A 15,539-nucleotide genomic window follows, 5' to 3' on the forward strand; every position below is an offset into this window, starting at 1 on the left:
AGGGCATGGGGTGGGGGGGAAGGTAAGGAGGGCTGGATCCGGAACCCATTGAACCTTACAGTTACAGGGTGGAGCCTGGTGATGTCTTGAAGAGGCTGCCAGCCTCGGGGCGCTCATGCGCTGGAGAGGCTGGAGGAGGGGCTGATGAGCAGGGGAGAGGTTTGACTGCTAGTAACCTCTCAACTGCTGCAGTAAGAAGGTGGCTGCAGCACCAGCAGCCTCCCCTCCCATCTGTCTTTGCCCTGTGACAGGTGGGAACTTAAAAGCTCAGGTCACACGTCTCAACTGGCTAACCTACTTACCCCTAGAAGACTGGGTCTGGGGCAAGCAGGGACCAAGAGGAGCAAGAGTAAGGAGCAAAGCAGGGGAAAGCCCCAGAGTGTTCTGGAGACCTGCATTTGAAGGCTTGTGGGGTGAGGGAGAGAACGCACATGTGTGCTAGGAGATGCGGAAGGCCGTGTCTGTGAGCCCTGTACATGCCCTGGCGAATATGTGCTTGTGTATAAGGCTTGTGCCCGTCTTAAAGGCCTGAATTTGCCGGGGAGAATAAAGATATCTGAAGCAGGTTGAGCTCTAAGTACCACCTTAACCTTGGAGCTCCTTTCAAGCTCTCCCAAGGCATCCACTCTCCTTCCCTTCTTAACTAGTTTCCTCCAGCTTAGAGAGGGAAAGTGGGGGTGGTGTGGGGAAAGGGGAGGAGGATATCCCAAGACTAGCTTTCAAAGCCTTTTATCTAGTTTGGGGAATCCCTGGGGGAAGCCTGAGCTCAAGGGCCAGAACCGAGGGAAACTGATGGCGTATGTGTGTGTGTGTGTGTGTGTGTGCGTGCGTGCGCGCGCAGTCTGACAGCTTTCACAATCCCTTGAGAGAGATGGCATCTGCACCCTAATGCCCACCCCCCACCCCATATACGCACCACCGTCATCTAGTATGTAATCCAGGGACTTGTCCCCCACTGCACGGCTTCAGCTCCTTTCCTGTCTTCAAGTTGGCCTTTCGCCGCCAACCCCCCCCCCCCCCGTCCCGGGGCCACACCTGCGCTGGCTCCGGCCTCCGCGTCGCCGGCACCGCCGTCCCCTTCGCCTTGCTCGCCCCCCGCCGGCTGCGGGGCCGCGCGGGCCCTTTAAGAACAGCGGGACCGGCGAGCAGTAGCTGGGAGCAGAGCGCAGTCGCCCGGCGGGCTCGGGAGGACACAGCGCCCGGGACCGGGCTCCGGGAACCGGGCGTGCGCAGCCCAGCCGAGTCGGGGCGCGCCCCCCTCGCCCCTCCCCATCCTTGTCATCTCTCGGCGGACTGGGGCCCGGGCCCTCCCCAGTCGCCCGCCCCGCCCCGGCCCCGCCCCGGCCCGCGCCGCCGGGACCGGGAGCCGGGCCGCGGTGCCGCAGCCGGAGGCAGGTGAGAAGGGCCCGGAGTCTCCATCCCCGGCCCGCGGCAGCGCCAAGCTTCTCGGTCCGCACCGGCCCGGGGGCGCATCAAGGTGACTAGGCACGCGGGAGATGGGGAGGGGGGAGCCCGCCGCGGGAGGCTAGTTGGCGCGGCGGTGGAGGGGGGAGGTCTTGGGTGCGGGTGGTGCGGCCGCCGGGGCCCCGGGGCGCCAGCGGGAGGGGCGGGCCGGGCGTCGCGCCCGAGGATGGGGAGGGGGATGCTGCGGGAGGCCCAGAGCCTCCTCTTCCTCCGCCTCCCCCCCGGTCCGCCCTGCGCGCACCCGGCTACCCAGACCAGCTAGCGGGCAGCCTCCGCGGGCCGCCCCTTCCCTTCTCCCCGCTCCCCAACCCTCCAGTCCCCAGGGGCTGCTGGTCTGCGGGGTAAGGAGATTAGAGCCACCGCGGGGAGGGGGGAGCGGGTGAGGGCTTGTAGGGGTCGGGCTGCGGCCAGGCTGGAGCCGGAGCTGGGGCTGGCCGGACCGAGGAGAGGTCGGAACCGAGCGTTGCTGCGCCGGGAGTGGGGGGCAGGAGGGGGCAGACGCTCTGGCGGTGGGGAGTGGGGTGCTCTCCGTAGCAGATCTGCCCTGAGAAAGAGGCGGGGAGTGGGGGCGGGGGAGCATTAGAAGGCGAGGGAGGTTTGAGCCAAGGCTTGGGGGTCTCCGCCGAACCGAGCAGGCCCTCTCCCTGCAGGCCGGCGGCGTGATGGCGGAGAAGGCGCTGGAGGCCGTGGGCTGTGGACTAGGACCCGGGGCCGTGGCCATGGCCGTGGCGCTGGAGGACGGGGCGGAGCCCCCGATGCTGACCACGCACCTGAAGAAGGTGGAGAACCACATCACCGAAGCCCAGCGCTTCTCCCACCTACCCAAGCGCTCAGCAGTGGACATCGAGTTCGTGGAGCTGTCCTATTCCGTGCGGGAGGGGCCCTGCTGGCGCAAACGGGGTAAGGGAGCAGTCTGGTGGGGAGCTGTGGAGCCCCCAGGAGTTGCCTCGTGGAGGTCTGGGAGTCCCCTGTTCCGCACCAATGGGCCCTGCGGGAGCACGGAAATCTCAACCCGCTGGCTAGGCACGCAGTTGAGGCGGCGGGTCTGTGCTCCCCCGACACCCGCGAGCACTGTGTGGGACTCTAGGTTCAACTGGCTACTGGAGCTTTCTCCCTCTAAGTTGACATGATGACCTCCGGGGGTTCAGTGACTCTTGCGGAGGTTTCCTTCTTTATTTTTAGGTAGAATTCCTGCCTTTGAGGGCTGGTGCGAGGAAGTGGGGGGCTGTGTTGCACAGGTTCTCCCCAGCGGTTAGCAACATCCTTGTACCCACAGGACACTGCTAATCCTAAAAGATGTTCTCATTCCTGTCGTCTTACTCCATTCTTGCTGAAGTCCTCCGAGGCAGGGAGGGTGAGGGTTTAGCAAGAGAGATGACATCCTCACGTCACTAATAAGGAAACTGAGGTCCAGGGAAGTTGAGTAACTTGTCCAGTGCCACACAGCTCATACGTGGCAGAGCCGGGACCAGAAGCCAGGTTTTCCGGCTCTCTGCGTATTGTTTTTCCCCCCGTCTCTTAACTTCCCTGGTACACCAATTCCCATCCCCTCCTCTTTTCTCTCATCAGCACAGGTGGGGAAAGGCTGGGGCTCTGAGTTCCTTGGAACCCTCGCCATCGCCTGGATCCCTTGCCCCTGGCTGGACACGGCCAGCTTGAGCTGGGAATAGAGAAGCCGAGGGGTTTATTTTGTTTTTGTTTTCCCCCAGAGCTGGGTGTGGACGAGGGGTGGAGCTGGGACATTGTTCTCTGAGATTTAAGAATAAGTTTGGGGTGCTTCCGAGCAGGACCAAGCATGAGCTGTCTCTGTACTCCCCACCCTCACTCCCATGAGTGACCAAAAGGTCACGGGGCCTGAGCCAACGGCAACTGAGGCCTCTGGGCCCCCTGCCCGGTGCCCGTCCCTGAGCAGCCTCTCCGCCCCGAGACCAGCTCTGGGCAAAATGAAGAGGTAGCCATTATGTCCTTAGCCCTCTCGTTTGCTCAGTTTCAAGGAGATGTGTAGATAAGAAAGAAATGTAGTTAGATGGACCGGTTGCTTCATCCCACCCACCGGTCACAAATTGGCACCTCTGACCAGGTCCTTTCTCCTTTGACCTTGCCAGCCCCATACTCTCCACTGTCCACTTTGCTGTCTCTTCTGCCCCTTGCCCTTTTCTTTGTCTTCTGTCCTCCTCTCTTTGACTTGCCTTTTCACCGGAGTCCCTCTCCCCTTGTCTGGAGGACAGAAAGCAATTAGAGAAATTAGAGGTGGGCAGAGAGGAAAAAGAGAGAGGGATGTAGAGAGAGGGTAGTTTCTGCCTTTCCCAGGTAAGGATTTGCCGCCCTTTTCCCCTAATTATTACGGTGTTTCTTGTTTTCATAACACTTTCCTATTAGTTATTATTAAACACCTCACTTAACATTCACAATAACCCTGTTATGCCTTGGGAGGAGATGTTACTGTCCTGATTTTGACAGGACTTGACAGAATTGCAAGAGAGTTACTGACTGAGGCAGGACTAGAACTCTGATGTGTCTTTATGTTAAGGCCTGGCAGGCCCTTCCCATGAAGAGCAGCTATGGAACAGCAGGGGTTCAAAGACTGGGTTCCTAGCCACCTGTCCACTGGAAGATGACCTTGGGCCATCTGCTTACCCTCTCTTGGCCTCACTTTCCTCATCTGTGAATAGGGTTGATAAGAAATGTCATTGCACAGGCTTATTGAGACATTATCTGTGGAAATGCTTTGTGAAAGGCAAGTGTAAGATGATATTTGTATTAGGCATCAGTGTCCAATCTAGTGCTTGGCTGTGATTAAATGAGAGGAAGGTTCATCATTGCCAGTTTCCTCCCCTGCAAAAGAAATCATTTCCTGTGAGTGGTTCTGAAAGGCGTTTGCTGGAGTATACAACCACACGTCTTTCGGATTGATGGTCATAATGACTGAGGCAGAGGGATAGAACCTGTGACTTGCCCTCTCCCAGTGAAGAACTTGCTGTGTGACCTTGGGTGAGTCACTGGAGGTCCCTGGGCCCCAGTTGGCTCGTCCATGTTGCTGTAGCAGCAAGCCGGGTAATGAGTTTATAAACGGGAAAGCACTATCCAGGCCGTCGGTGGGATCAGGACCCCAGAGTGGACAGCAGCTGAGCCTCCTTCTGAATGGATGCGTCCAGAGGGATAGCTGGGTGCTGTGGAGGGAGAGTGAAAGATCACATCCCTTCGCTGTCTCTGCTAAGGAGGTATTGTGGAGAGGGAGTGGGGCTCAGTGGGGGTCGGAGGAGGGTGGTAATGAACAAAATCTCCAGTGGGAGATTGGTGTTTCTGCCTCACTGAGGCAGGTCTGCAAGCATACGAGGCACGGCTGGTCTCATGGGCTTCCTCCTTCCTCTCTACCTTGTTTTCCCGGGTGACTCCCTGTAGTCTCTGACCTCTGCTTCCTGGATTGTGTTCTGTATATTCTCTCACATGGCAGAGCTCCTCCTTCCAAGGATTGGCGAGCCTCTGACTTTCCTCTCCATTTTTGAGTGCTGAGCATCCTTCAAGACTTAGCTCAATTGCCACTTCTTCCAGGAAGCCATTCTTGATATTTCCCTTGCCCCTCCACCCTCCTCAGTTCCATTTTCTGCATTCTCATTGTGCATTATTTGTGCTTCTATTATAACCCTTATGTTATCTTTCCTTAGATCCACAGACGTTCCCACCATTTTTACCTAGACTATGACTTTCTTTCTTTTTTTTTTTTCAATGTTTTTATTTATTTTTGAGACAGAGAGAGACAGAGCATGAGCGGGGAAGGGGCAGAGAGAGAGGGAGACCCAGAATCTGAAGCAGGCTCCAGGCTCCAGGCTCTGAGCTGTCAGCCCAGAGCCTGACGCGGGGCTCGAACTCACAGACTGTGAGATCATGACCTGAGCTGAAGTCGGACGCTCAACCGACGGAGCCACCCAGGTGCCGCAGGTTGTGACTTTCTTGAAAGCAGGAAATGTGTCCTCTTCCTTTTCTTTTTTTTTTGTCCAGTGTCTGGTACAGAGCTTGGAATGTAGTGGATATCAATAAACATTTGTCAAATGGAATTAATGATAAAATGTCATTTTTTAAATATACTCTATGTGCCAAGCACTGTGTCATATGCCTTTACATATATTATCTCATTGACTCTTTACAACAACCCTATGAGATAGGTACTATCATCCTCATTTTACAGATGAGGGACCTGGAGCTCAGAGAGGTTAAGCAACTTGCCTGAGGTCACACAGCTGGTAAGTGTGGAGCCAGAATTTGAACCTAGATCCACCTGACTCCAAATCGGTGCTCTTAATGCATATGCTGCCTCCCAACGAGTGAATGAATGATGAGATGTTACTGGGCCACGTTAGGGGCTGCAGGGACAAGCCTAGGGGGCCAAGGGAGCACAAAGAAGCCTTTTCCAGAATGAAGCAAAAGCTCTGAGAACACTCACTCCGGGAACACTTACTGAGCACCTAGTACCTCCCAGACAGTCTCCTGAGGTTTCAAAGATGAGCAAGCCACAGACTCTGCCCCCAAGCAGCTCACAGACTAAGAGGCCGGGTGGGGAGGGGGTGAGAGACAGGCGCGTCAAATAGCCACCATGCTGGCATATGCAAAGCGCTATGGGAACACCGAGGACATTCGACCAGCTCACTCGGGCTGATCGTTGGGAAAATCTTCCTGGAGGCAGTGAGGGTCACTGCTGTGTGTATGGAAGGGGAGCAGGGTCGTCTATAAGCTTGACCCTGCTCTCCGCGACCATCCATGAGGTGTGGAGGTTTTTCATAGCCTACCGAAGAGTATGGTCACCTCTGATGCTTCGACATTAGGAGTGGCCATTTCTAGGGGACCAAGATGAGAGGGCGTGAATACTCTTGCTGCTCTGAAGGTCGTTCCTCCGTCCGAATCAGTTTACCCTGAGTAGGGACTGCCTATTTCAATAAAAGCCATGGCCGCTGCTAAGAGTTTGGGGCTCCTCTGTTCACTGCAACCCTGATCAGAAGTGCCTCCCTCCCTCACTGCAGGTTATAAGACCCTCCTCAAGTGCCTGTCCGGTAAATTCTGCCGCCGGGAGCTGATCGGCATCATGGGCCCCTCGGGGGCTGGCAAGTCCACATTCATGAACATCCTGGCAGGGTACAGGTGAGGACGCGGCTGGGGCGGAAGCGGGGAAATGGGCCGGGAGGACGGATCCGGATTCCCGGGAGAGCCCAGAAGGGGATCTGAAGTGGCCTTGACCCCCCACCCGGGACCATTGTTCCTCCAGGGAGTCTGGCATGAAGGGGCAGATCCTGGTCAACGGGAGGCCGCGGGAACTGAGGACCTTCCGCAAGATGTCCTGTTACATCATGCAGGAAGACATGCTGCTCCCACACCTGACGGTGTTGGAAGCCATGATGGTGAGGGCTGGATGGCCGCCTCCTCCTCCCAGCCCCCACTTCTGTCCCCCGCCCCCATCCTCAAGGGGTCCAGGCAGGGCCCCCCTCCCACACACATCTGACCCGCCTACTCTCTGGGCCTCAGGTCTCTGCTAACCTGAAGCTGAGTGAGAAGCAAGAGGTGAAGAAGGAACTGGTGAGTGGGGAAGAGACAGGGGTGAGAAGAGGACGGCTGCCCTGTGTGTGTTTCTGAGTCCTAGAGCCCTGAGTTGGGGTGGGGGGGGGCCCGGGTGGGGACAATGGACTTAAGGGAAGACTTCTTTAAGTTGGGGTGGTGTGGGGGTGGGGAGGAGCGGAGAATCTGAAGCTGACCTGGGATGGGGGTGGGGCCTGGGCCAGGTGACGGAGATCCTGACAGCACTGGGCCTGATGTCCTGCTCCCACACGAGGACGGCCCTGCTCTCCGGTGGGCAGAGGAAGCGCCTGGCCATCGCCCTGGAGCTGGTCAACAACCCGCCGGTCATGTTCTTTGACGAACCCACCAGGTAGTTCTCCCCCTTGTCCCCCAGCAGGATGCCCCCTCCTCTCAGCCCTGAGCCCGGGGAATCTGCTCCACTGCTGGAGACCAGAGTCCGCTTTCGAAGCCTCCCCGGGGCCAAGATAAGGGCTTACTCCTCGTCCGTCCCTGCCAATCCTATTGCCGTAGCAGCCCCATCCTTCATGCAGGCAGAAATCCCACGTCCTCCTTGACTGATGCCTCCCTCTCCTTCTCTTCCCCACAGCCGATCAGTCACCAAATCCTGCTGATTCTACCTCCTTTCTCCGTCTCTCAGATTTGCCCCACCCCCCATCCCTAGTGCTCCTGCCGGAGTTCAGGACATCAGCAGCTCTTGCCCGCATTTCTGCAACCGACTCCTATCTCTTTGCCTCCAGTCTCTTCCAGCCAATCCTTCCTCCAAAGTGCAGCCAGAGAGAGCTTTCTAAAAGACAAGTCTGGCAATTCTCACTCCCTTGCTTGAAAACGCACCCAACGGTTCCCATTTGCCCTCCTAATAAAATCAGAGGACTTACAAGGTCCTGGTCTGAACCTACTTCTCCAGCCTCACATCTTGCTTCTTGACGTCTTATATTTTATGCTCTAATAACACTGAATTGCTTATAATTCCCTGGGCCGGACATGTGTTTCCTGCCTCTAAGCTCTGCACATGCTGTGTCTTGTGCCTGGAATGCCCTTCGCCTCCATGCCTGCCCTTCCACCAGAGCTGCCGTAGCTCCTTCTTCTTCCACATGCACTCGGCAAACTTCTCTGACTACCCTCCAACCCCTGTATGGCAGACCTGAGCCCTCCCCTCTTTGTCACGCCTCGTTCCACGTTATCTCAAGTGATCTGTGCGCTTATCTCTCCCTCCCTCTGGACCAGAGTCTGTCTTAGTTATCCATCACCGTAATCCCAGTGCCTGGCCTTCAACAGGTGCTCGCTGGATATTTGCTTGTTGAACTGAGTGGTGCTCTGGGCCTCTTGGTAACTCCAAACGCCTGAATCGTCCAGTATGTACAGGCTACGGGGATGGCCAGAGTGACTCCCTTCCTTGCCAGCTCCATCCCCTTCATAGCAGCCGCCCCACCCCAAACACTCCCTTCTTTGGCTCTGCCCACCTCACCCCACCCCACCCCCTTTCTCTGGACAGTGGTCTGGACAGCGCCTCCTGTTTCCAAGTGGTGTCCCTCATGAAGTCCCTGGCCCAGGGGGGCCGTACCATCATCTGCACCATCCACCAGCCCAGTGCCAAGCTCTTTGAGATGTTTGACAAGGTGAGGGTCTCTGGGCCTCACACGTGCCTGGCCTGCAACGGGGAGAGAGCAGGGCATCAGTAGAGGTGCTGGTGGGGCCTGCTGGGTCCACTGGCTGTGTTTTCCTCACCCTTCTCTTTCTGCCTCAGCTCTACATCCTGAGCCAGGGTCAGTGCATCTTCAAGGGCGTGGTCACCAACCTGATCCCCTACCTGAAGGGGCTCGGCTTGCACTGCCCCACTTACCACAACCCGGCTGATTTCAGTGAGTGATGACGCTGGGCCAAACCTGGGGGATCGGGTCACGCACCCGGGCCTCCTTGGGGGCAGAGGCCTCACTGTCACTGGCCTTCCCCACACACCCATGGAGGGGCTGGCTTGCCCTTGGGCACCAAGGATGCATCTTAGCTAAGCGCTCCCCTCTGTGCCTCCTAGTCATCGAAGTGGCCTCTGGAGAGTACGGAGACCTCAACCCCATGCTGTTCAGGGCTGTGCAGAATGGGCTCTGTACCATGGCTGAGAAGAAGAGCATCCCAGAGAAGAATGAGGTCCCCACCCCTTGCCCCCCCTGCCCTCAGGTGAGTAGGGGTGGAGACGGCAGAGAAGGAAAAGTGGGGGAGGGGGGATGGGACGATGGACAACGGCCCTGCCAAAGAGACTTTCCCCCAGAGGCATCACAACCACTGGGTTCTAGGAAGAACCCAGAACTTGGAGTCGACCTACTATTAACAGCTGTGTGACCTTGGGCACGTTGCTCGACCTCTGAGCTTTGGCGTTCTCGTTCATTTATTTGTTCAGCAAGTTCTTACTGAGCATCTGTGTGTTGTCCTCGGTGCCGGCACGGTGCCACCTGGTGAGCAAAACCGATGCTGTCTCTCGCCTCACGGCTAAAACGTGTCCTACTGTCATCTGCAGCCTGGGGGTGACGACACTTACCTCCAGGGTTATTGGCAGGACTGACTAGATCATCACGTAAATGTCTTTGCACCGTAGGTCCACCCAGGAGAATGGGGAGCTAGTGCTCAAAAGTCCCAAACTCCCCAGGGGCTTGCAAGTGAGGGTTTTTAAGGCCAAAAGTTGGGGCAAGGGTCTCTTGAGAAGGCGGATGGCGTTGACTGGAGACCCATAAGGTCATGCCAGCAGGTGCTGTGGTGCTGTTTCGTCCGGAGCAGATGGAGATCTTTCCCACCTCAAGAGAGTTGGAATCTGAAAAATCTTTGTTCTCTATGTTAGAGATTTCATTCGGTCCATCTGGTGCTTATATCTTTAGGGTAGTGATAATTAACCACTTGTGAGCTGGTGGCGTTGCACTCCTACAATCCCTTGGTTGGTCCAGCTGTGCCTGGAGGCCATATGACCTCTGGTTAATTCTTTCTTCTGAACTGATACGATGGATGCTGGCCTCAAAACCCAGGAGGGTTCCTTACTGTTGCTGCCAGTCATTATTATCCTTGCTAGATATGATTGTCATCATGCCCTTGGGGTAAAGGTTTCTTGATGGAGTAAAGAAGAGGAGTGACTGATCTCCTATTAGCCCCCACAGGTGTCCTTGACCTCCTTGCTCTCTCCTGCTCTCTCCCACCTTTTTACTTGTACCTTGTCTCTTTCTCTCTCTCTCTCTCTCTCTCTCTCTCTCTCTCTCTCTCTCGGAATCTCGCTCCAGTTCATGACTCTGAGGCCAGCTTCCAGGCACGCACCTCAATGGTGGGGAATTTTCCATCAGTACACCTGGAGGACCCCTGCCCTGAGGAAGGGCTCAGGGGTTTTCCCGTCACTGAGCTGGATGGGCAGTGAGTGGGTGGGACAGGCTCACCTAAGCCAATGTCCTCTCCCCAGGAAGTGGATCCCATCGAAAGCCACACCTTTGCCACCAGCACCCTTACACAGTTCTGCATCCTTTTCAAGAGGACCTTCTTGTCCATCCTCAGGGACACGGTGAGGCATCAAGTTGGGGGAGAAGAGGCTGGTAGAGGCCTGGCTTTGGGGGGGGCATAGGATCTCAGCAGCTGGGAGGGGAATGTCCCCCCTCCCCCCCAGCCCCCACCGCCGGCAGTCTCCCAGTACCCCTGTGTGTCTGTGTGTCCGCGAGGGCAGCTCTGAGTTCCTACCCCAGTGTGGCTGCTCATCCCTGGCCTGCGGCCCATCCCCTCTCCTCACCCAGGTCCTGACCCACCTGCGGTTTGTGTCCCACGTGGTCATCGGCGTGCTCATTGGTCTCCTTTACCTGCACATCGGTAACGATGCCAGCAAGGTCTTCAACAACACCGGCTGCCTCTTCTTCTCCATGCTGTTTCTCATGTTTGCTGCCCTTATGCCAACTGTGCTCACCTGTGAGCTGAGCTGCCCTGGGCGGGGGGGGGGGGGGGGGGGGGCGGGGGGGGGGCTGGGGGCACAGGGGGTCAGGGTATCAGACAGCTGTGCCGAATCTGCCTGTGTCCTCAGTCCCCTTAGAGATGGCAGTCTTCATGAGGGAGCATCTCAACTACTGGTACAGCCTCAAAGCATATTATCTGGCCAAGACCATGGCCGACGTGCCCTTTCAGGTAAGCCTCTTCCTCCCTCCTATCTGGCTCCTTCCTCACTTGCTTGCTGGCCTCCCTCAGCCCTGTCCCCTGCCATCCTTTCTTTTCCCTTTCACTTAGCAAATAGGCGGGGAGTCCCTACTGTGCACCAGGCGCTGGGATCCGGCAACGAATAAGACAGATGTAATCCTGACCTTGTGGAACTTATGTTCTTGTGGGAACGACCGATGACAGACAGACAGTGATAAGAGTAACAACCCCGTGAATGACTCTGTAAATCTTATCCATGGCAGTGGGGGCTGGTGGAGTCCCTGGGGCCTTAGTGCTACTTGGTAGCTGGGAGACGTTGAGCTAGCCCCTGTCTCTCTCTGCTTCCACGTCCCCATCTATAAAGTGGGTGACGAGAGTATCTACCTCAGGGTCGTTTTTGAGGATTAAATGAGTTAATACGTGTAAAGTACTTGGAATAGCGCTTGGCAGGGGTGCCTGGGTGGCTCCGTCAGTTGAACGTCCGACTTCGGCTCAGGTCGTGGTCTCCCGGTTCACGGGCTCGAGCCCCACGTCGGGCTCTGTGCTGACGGCTCAGAGCCTGGAGCCTGCTTCGGATTCTGTGACTCCCTCTCTCTCTGCCCCTCCCCTGTTCACACTCTGTCTCTCAAAAGTAAACATTAAAATAAATTAAAAAAAAAAAAAAAAAGAACAGTGCTTGGTATGCACTAAAGTGCCCACTAAATGTTAGCCAGTTTGGGTTGTTTTTTTGTTTTTTTGTTTTTTTTTTTTTTTGCCACTGCCACTCTTTTCCAAGCTCCAGGGCCACCAATAATCCCGAGGGCACCTTTGTGCAGATTGGACGAAGATGCCCCTTCCTCAGGGCGGCTGCTGCCCCGCGCCAGGGTGCATGGCTTTGTGGGGAGAGCACAGCTGGATCTCGGCCTCTGGTGGCCTCTTGATTGGGCGCCCCCGTGCAGGGGGCAGCCTGCCGTACCGTACTCGTGGGTTTGGACTCCGCCTCCAGGAGCTGATAGCTCAGAGGGGGTCAAAGTGTGCTTCCGATGTAAAGTTAATTAATCAACAATACAAAGAATAAGCTGGTCCAGGTTTCGGAGCTCAGATATGGAGAAGTCGCCATGCCTGAACTGGTCAGAGTGGGTCTAATGGAAATGGTGACACCGGAAGAAGAGAATAGGTTCATATAGCCAGGAAGGAAGGGGTCATGGGTCAGCCTTGGGGGGGGGGGGACAGCAGACAGAACGCGGGGACAGGACCAAGCACAGACGCTCGAGGAAGAGCTGTTCTGGGCTTCTACCGTGCCCCTGGCTCGCGGTCCACTGCCCAGGCCTGTGTCCCCTCCCCAGGTGGTGTGCCCGGTGGTATACTGCAGCATTATGTACTGGATGACAGGCCAGCCAGCTGAAACCAGTCGCTTCCTGCTCTTCTCAGCCCTGGCCACTGCCACCGCCTTGGTGGCCCAGTCTTTGGGGCTGCTGATTGGAGCCGCCTCCAATTCCCTACAGGTGGGAGGGCCGGCACTTGGGGATCTTGAGGGGCGGTGGACAGGATCTGGTGGGAGGAAACAGGGGCTGGCAGAGGAATGGATCTGTGGGAAACCCCGGGGCCACCTCAGTCCTGAGTCTATCCTGGTCACTCCTGTGATGGCCCGGTCCCCTTCCCTCCCCTCCAGGTGGCCACCTTTGTGGGCCCAGTTACCGCCATCCCTGTCCTCTTGTTCTCCGGTTTCTTTGTCAGCTTCAAGACCATCCCCACTTACCTGCAATGGAGCTCCTACCTCTCCTATGTCAGGTCAGTGCCCCTTCCCTCACCACTGTCCCTGCTCCCCCCACCCCCACCCTCCGGCAGGAGCCCAGGCCCCAGGGCTGAGAGAGTTGCAACTGGGCCCTGGCGGTTTGCCCAGGGAACAGTGACCTATGCTCTGTATCCTTCTCTGATGTCCCCACGTGCCTAGGTATGGCTTTGAGGGTGTGATTCTGACCATCTATGGCATGGATCGAGAAGATCTGACCTGCCTGGAGGAGCACTGCCCTTTCCAGAATCCACAGAGTATCCTCCGAGCGTTGGATGTGGAGGACGCCAAGCTCTACATGGACTTCCTGGTCTTGGGCATCTTCTTCCTGGCCTTGCGGCTGCTGGCGTACCTTGTGCTCCGTTACCGGGTCAAGTCAGAGAGATAGAGCCTTGCCCTGGCCTGCGCCCCAGCCCCCGCAGCGGAAGCCCCCAGCCCCAGCCCTCTGGGACTGTTTTAACCTCGTAGACTTTGGCACTGGTTGCTGGTGCAGCCATCCTCCCCTCTCTCAGCTGCTCCACAGGCTGGCTGCTGGACTGCGCTCCCGGCCGTGGCCGTGGCAACCGGGGCTCCAGCCCTCCCCGCCATGCCCAGGAGTCTTCCCCAGTTGATGCAGTTTGTAGCTTCCTCCCTAGTCCCTCCAACATCTGCATGCAAAGACCACTAGGAGGCTGCCGCCCTCCTTCCCGCCCTCGGCACCCTCCTCTGTTGTCTGCCTGGGAGCCCCAGGGTCTCCAGGCCCCCACTTACAACTGACCAAAGTGGCCTCCTCTGGGGGTCCCCGCCACACAAGTGTTTGTAAACTGGACTGTTCTGAGGTTCAGGTTCCAGGGCTGGGCCCTGGTGGGGCCCCCTGGAAGTCCCATTTGGACACTGGAACGGAGCAGGGAAGGCTCTGGAAGTCTGTTCCTCCTCCTCCTCACCTTCTCCCCACCCCCAGACCTGGCCGCCTTGGACAATCTGCTGGGACAGAAGCTGGGTTTTCTGTCTGGGTCGCCCCTCCCAATCCTGGGGATTGGAGAGGCCTGGGGCCACGGGACGCCCCGTTTACCCTTCCCCGTCCCCTTTGGTGGGGGGAGGGTCTGGTGGCACCTCTGCAATAATGTTCGTGTTTCTCTCTCACCTGCCACTGGAACTGGAGAATGCACTTTATTCTGGGGCATGAGTAGGAGAAGACCAAGCTTCCTTTCTTGCTTCTCCTGCCCGGTCCTGCAAAACTCCCTCCCCTCCCCAGAGTTAACGGGCGCATACATGCGAACAGGCAATCTCAGACCTACACACACTCGCTGTCCGCCGTGGCTCCGAGGAGCGATGGTGGCAGTGGTGGCGGTGGGAGCTGCGGGAAGGGCAGTGCCGGCCTCCTCCTGGCCATGCCGCTTGGACTGTAAGGTTGAGGCTGGTGCTGCCCGGGGTGTCTCCAGGATCTGCAGGTGTCTACCCCCGAGTCTTCCTTCCCCTCCAAGTCAGGGGCGGCACAAGGCACTATCTCTCTGGAGTTCAGGAGCCAACACAAGCACAAGCACGGGCATCAGTTGGCCTTGGCCGCCTGCCACCCCCTGCCCCCTCTCTTGTGCGTCAGGCTGGTATTCTCACTCTCTTACCCCTTCCCCAGCCGCTTGCTGCTCATTCAAACTCCCGTCTGGGTCTCTCCACACCCTTCCCATCAGCCAAGGCGGCCCCTGGGCACCAGAGCGACAGACACAGAACCTGTCTGGCTGTTGTGGTAGGACCAAGGCTCATGCCGCTTCTGATCTCCCCTTCCCCCAGGGCTCTTTCCCGCCCCCCTGATTTCTGTGCACATACCACTCTTCCTTCTCTTGTCCTGCCACGGATTCCCGCCATCACCCAGAGATGCCAGTTGTATTTGTGGGGTTTCACCCATTATTAATAAAACCTATATTTATACAGTATGCGGTGTAGAAATGCGTACGGGCGTGGCACCCAGGACCACGGGCTGTGAGGGGTCTTCGAAGCACTTGAAAGGGGTCTGCGCGCTTTAGGGAGTTTGTGGCAGTGGGTGGTAAGCCAAGCCAGTACATGTCAAGGTAGCGAACGTATAGCATATAAAGTACCTGTATTATGCTTTATATGTTACAAATGCTTTGTGTTCATTATCTCAAGAAAGTCCGATGCCGACTGTGCATCGTCCCTCATGATAACCCATTTTGCAGATGAGACAACTGAGACCTGGGCTAAGTAACTTGCCCAGGGACCCTTAGCTAATGGAGGTGAAGCCAGATCTGGGAACCGGGTCTTCTGCCTCCAGACTCCTCATTCTTTTTTTTTTTAATTTGTTTTTCAACGTTTTTTATTTATTTTTGGGACAGAGAGAGACAGAGCATGAACGGGGGAGGGGCAGAGAGAGAGAGGGAGACACAGAGTCGGAAACAGGCTCCAGGCTCCGAGCCATCAGCCCAGAGCCCGACGCGGGGCTCGAACTCACGGACCGCGAGATCGTGACCTGGCTGAAGTCGGACGCTTAACCGACTGCACCACCCAGGCGCCCCCAGACTCCTCATTCTTCACACTGGCCAATGATGATGATGAGGGTGGACCCGCATGCTCTGTGTGGGTGCCTTGTGTCTGTTGCATG

At 57.0% G+C, this 15,539-nt stretch overlaps 1 protein-coding gene across 5 annotated transcripts; it reads left to right on the forward strand.

Annotated features, from left to right (window-relative positions):
- Window positions 1–1,366: 1,366 nt before the first annotated feature.
- ABCG4 (ATP binding cassette subfamily G member 4) lies at window positions 1,367–14,856 on the forward strand. 5 transcript variants are annotated; one of them, XM_045038402.1, is made up of 15 exons: window positions 1,367–1,477; window positions 2,115–2,364; window positions 6,480–6,597; window positions 6,722–6,854; window positions 6,979–7,029; window positions 7,233–7,378; window positions 8,522–8,645; window positions 8,774–8,888; window positions 9,059–9,201; window positions 10,460–10,558; window positions 10,785–10,953; window positions 11,066–11,166; window positions 12,501–12,659; window positions 12,827–12,945; window positions 13,109–14,856. In XM_045038402.1, the coding sequence occupies exons 2-15, from the start codon at window positions 2,127–2,129 to the stop codon at window positions 13,332–13,334; spliced, it is 1,941 nt and encodes a 646-aa protein (XP_044894337.1). In that variant the 5' UTR covers window positions 1,367–1,477; window positions 2,115–2,126; the 3' UTR covers window positions 13,335–14,856. The 5 variants fall into 5 exon arrangements, with proteins under 5 accessions (XP_044894337.1, XP_044894338.1, XP_019666958.3 ...); XM_019811399.3 differs by lacking the exon at window positions 1,367–1,477 and adding an exon at window positions 1,714–1,805; XM_019811397.3 differs by lacking the exon at window positions 1,367–1,477 and adding an exon at window positions 1,876–1,913.
- The last annotated feature ends 683 nt before the right edge of the window (window positions 14,857–15,539 follow it).

Source organism: Felis catus, chromosome D1 (assembly GCF_018350175.1).
Source record: "Felis catus isolate Fca126 chromosome D1, F.catus_Fca126_mat1.0, whole genome shotgun sequence".
Classification (NCBI taxonomy): domain Eukaryota; kingdom Metazoa; phylum Chordata; class Mammalia; order Carnivora; family Felidae; genus Felis; species Felis catus.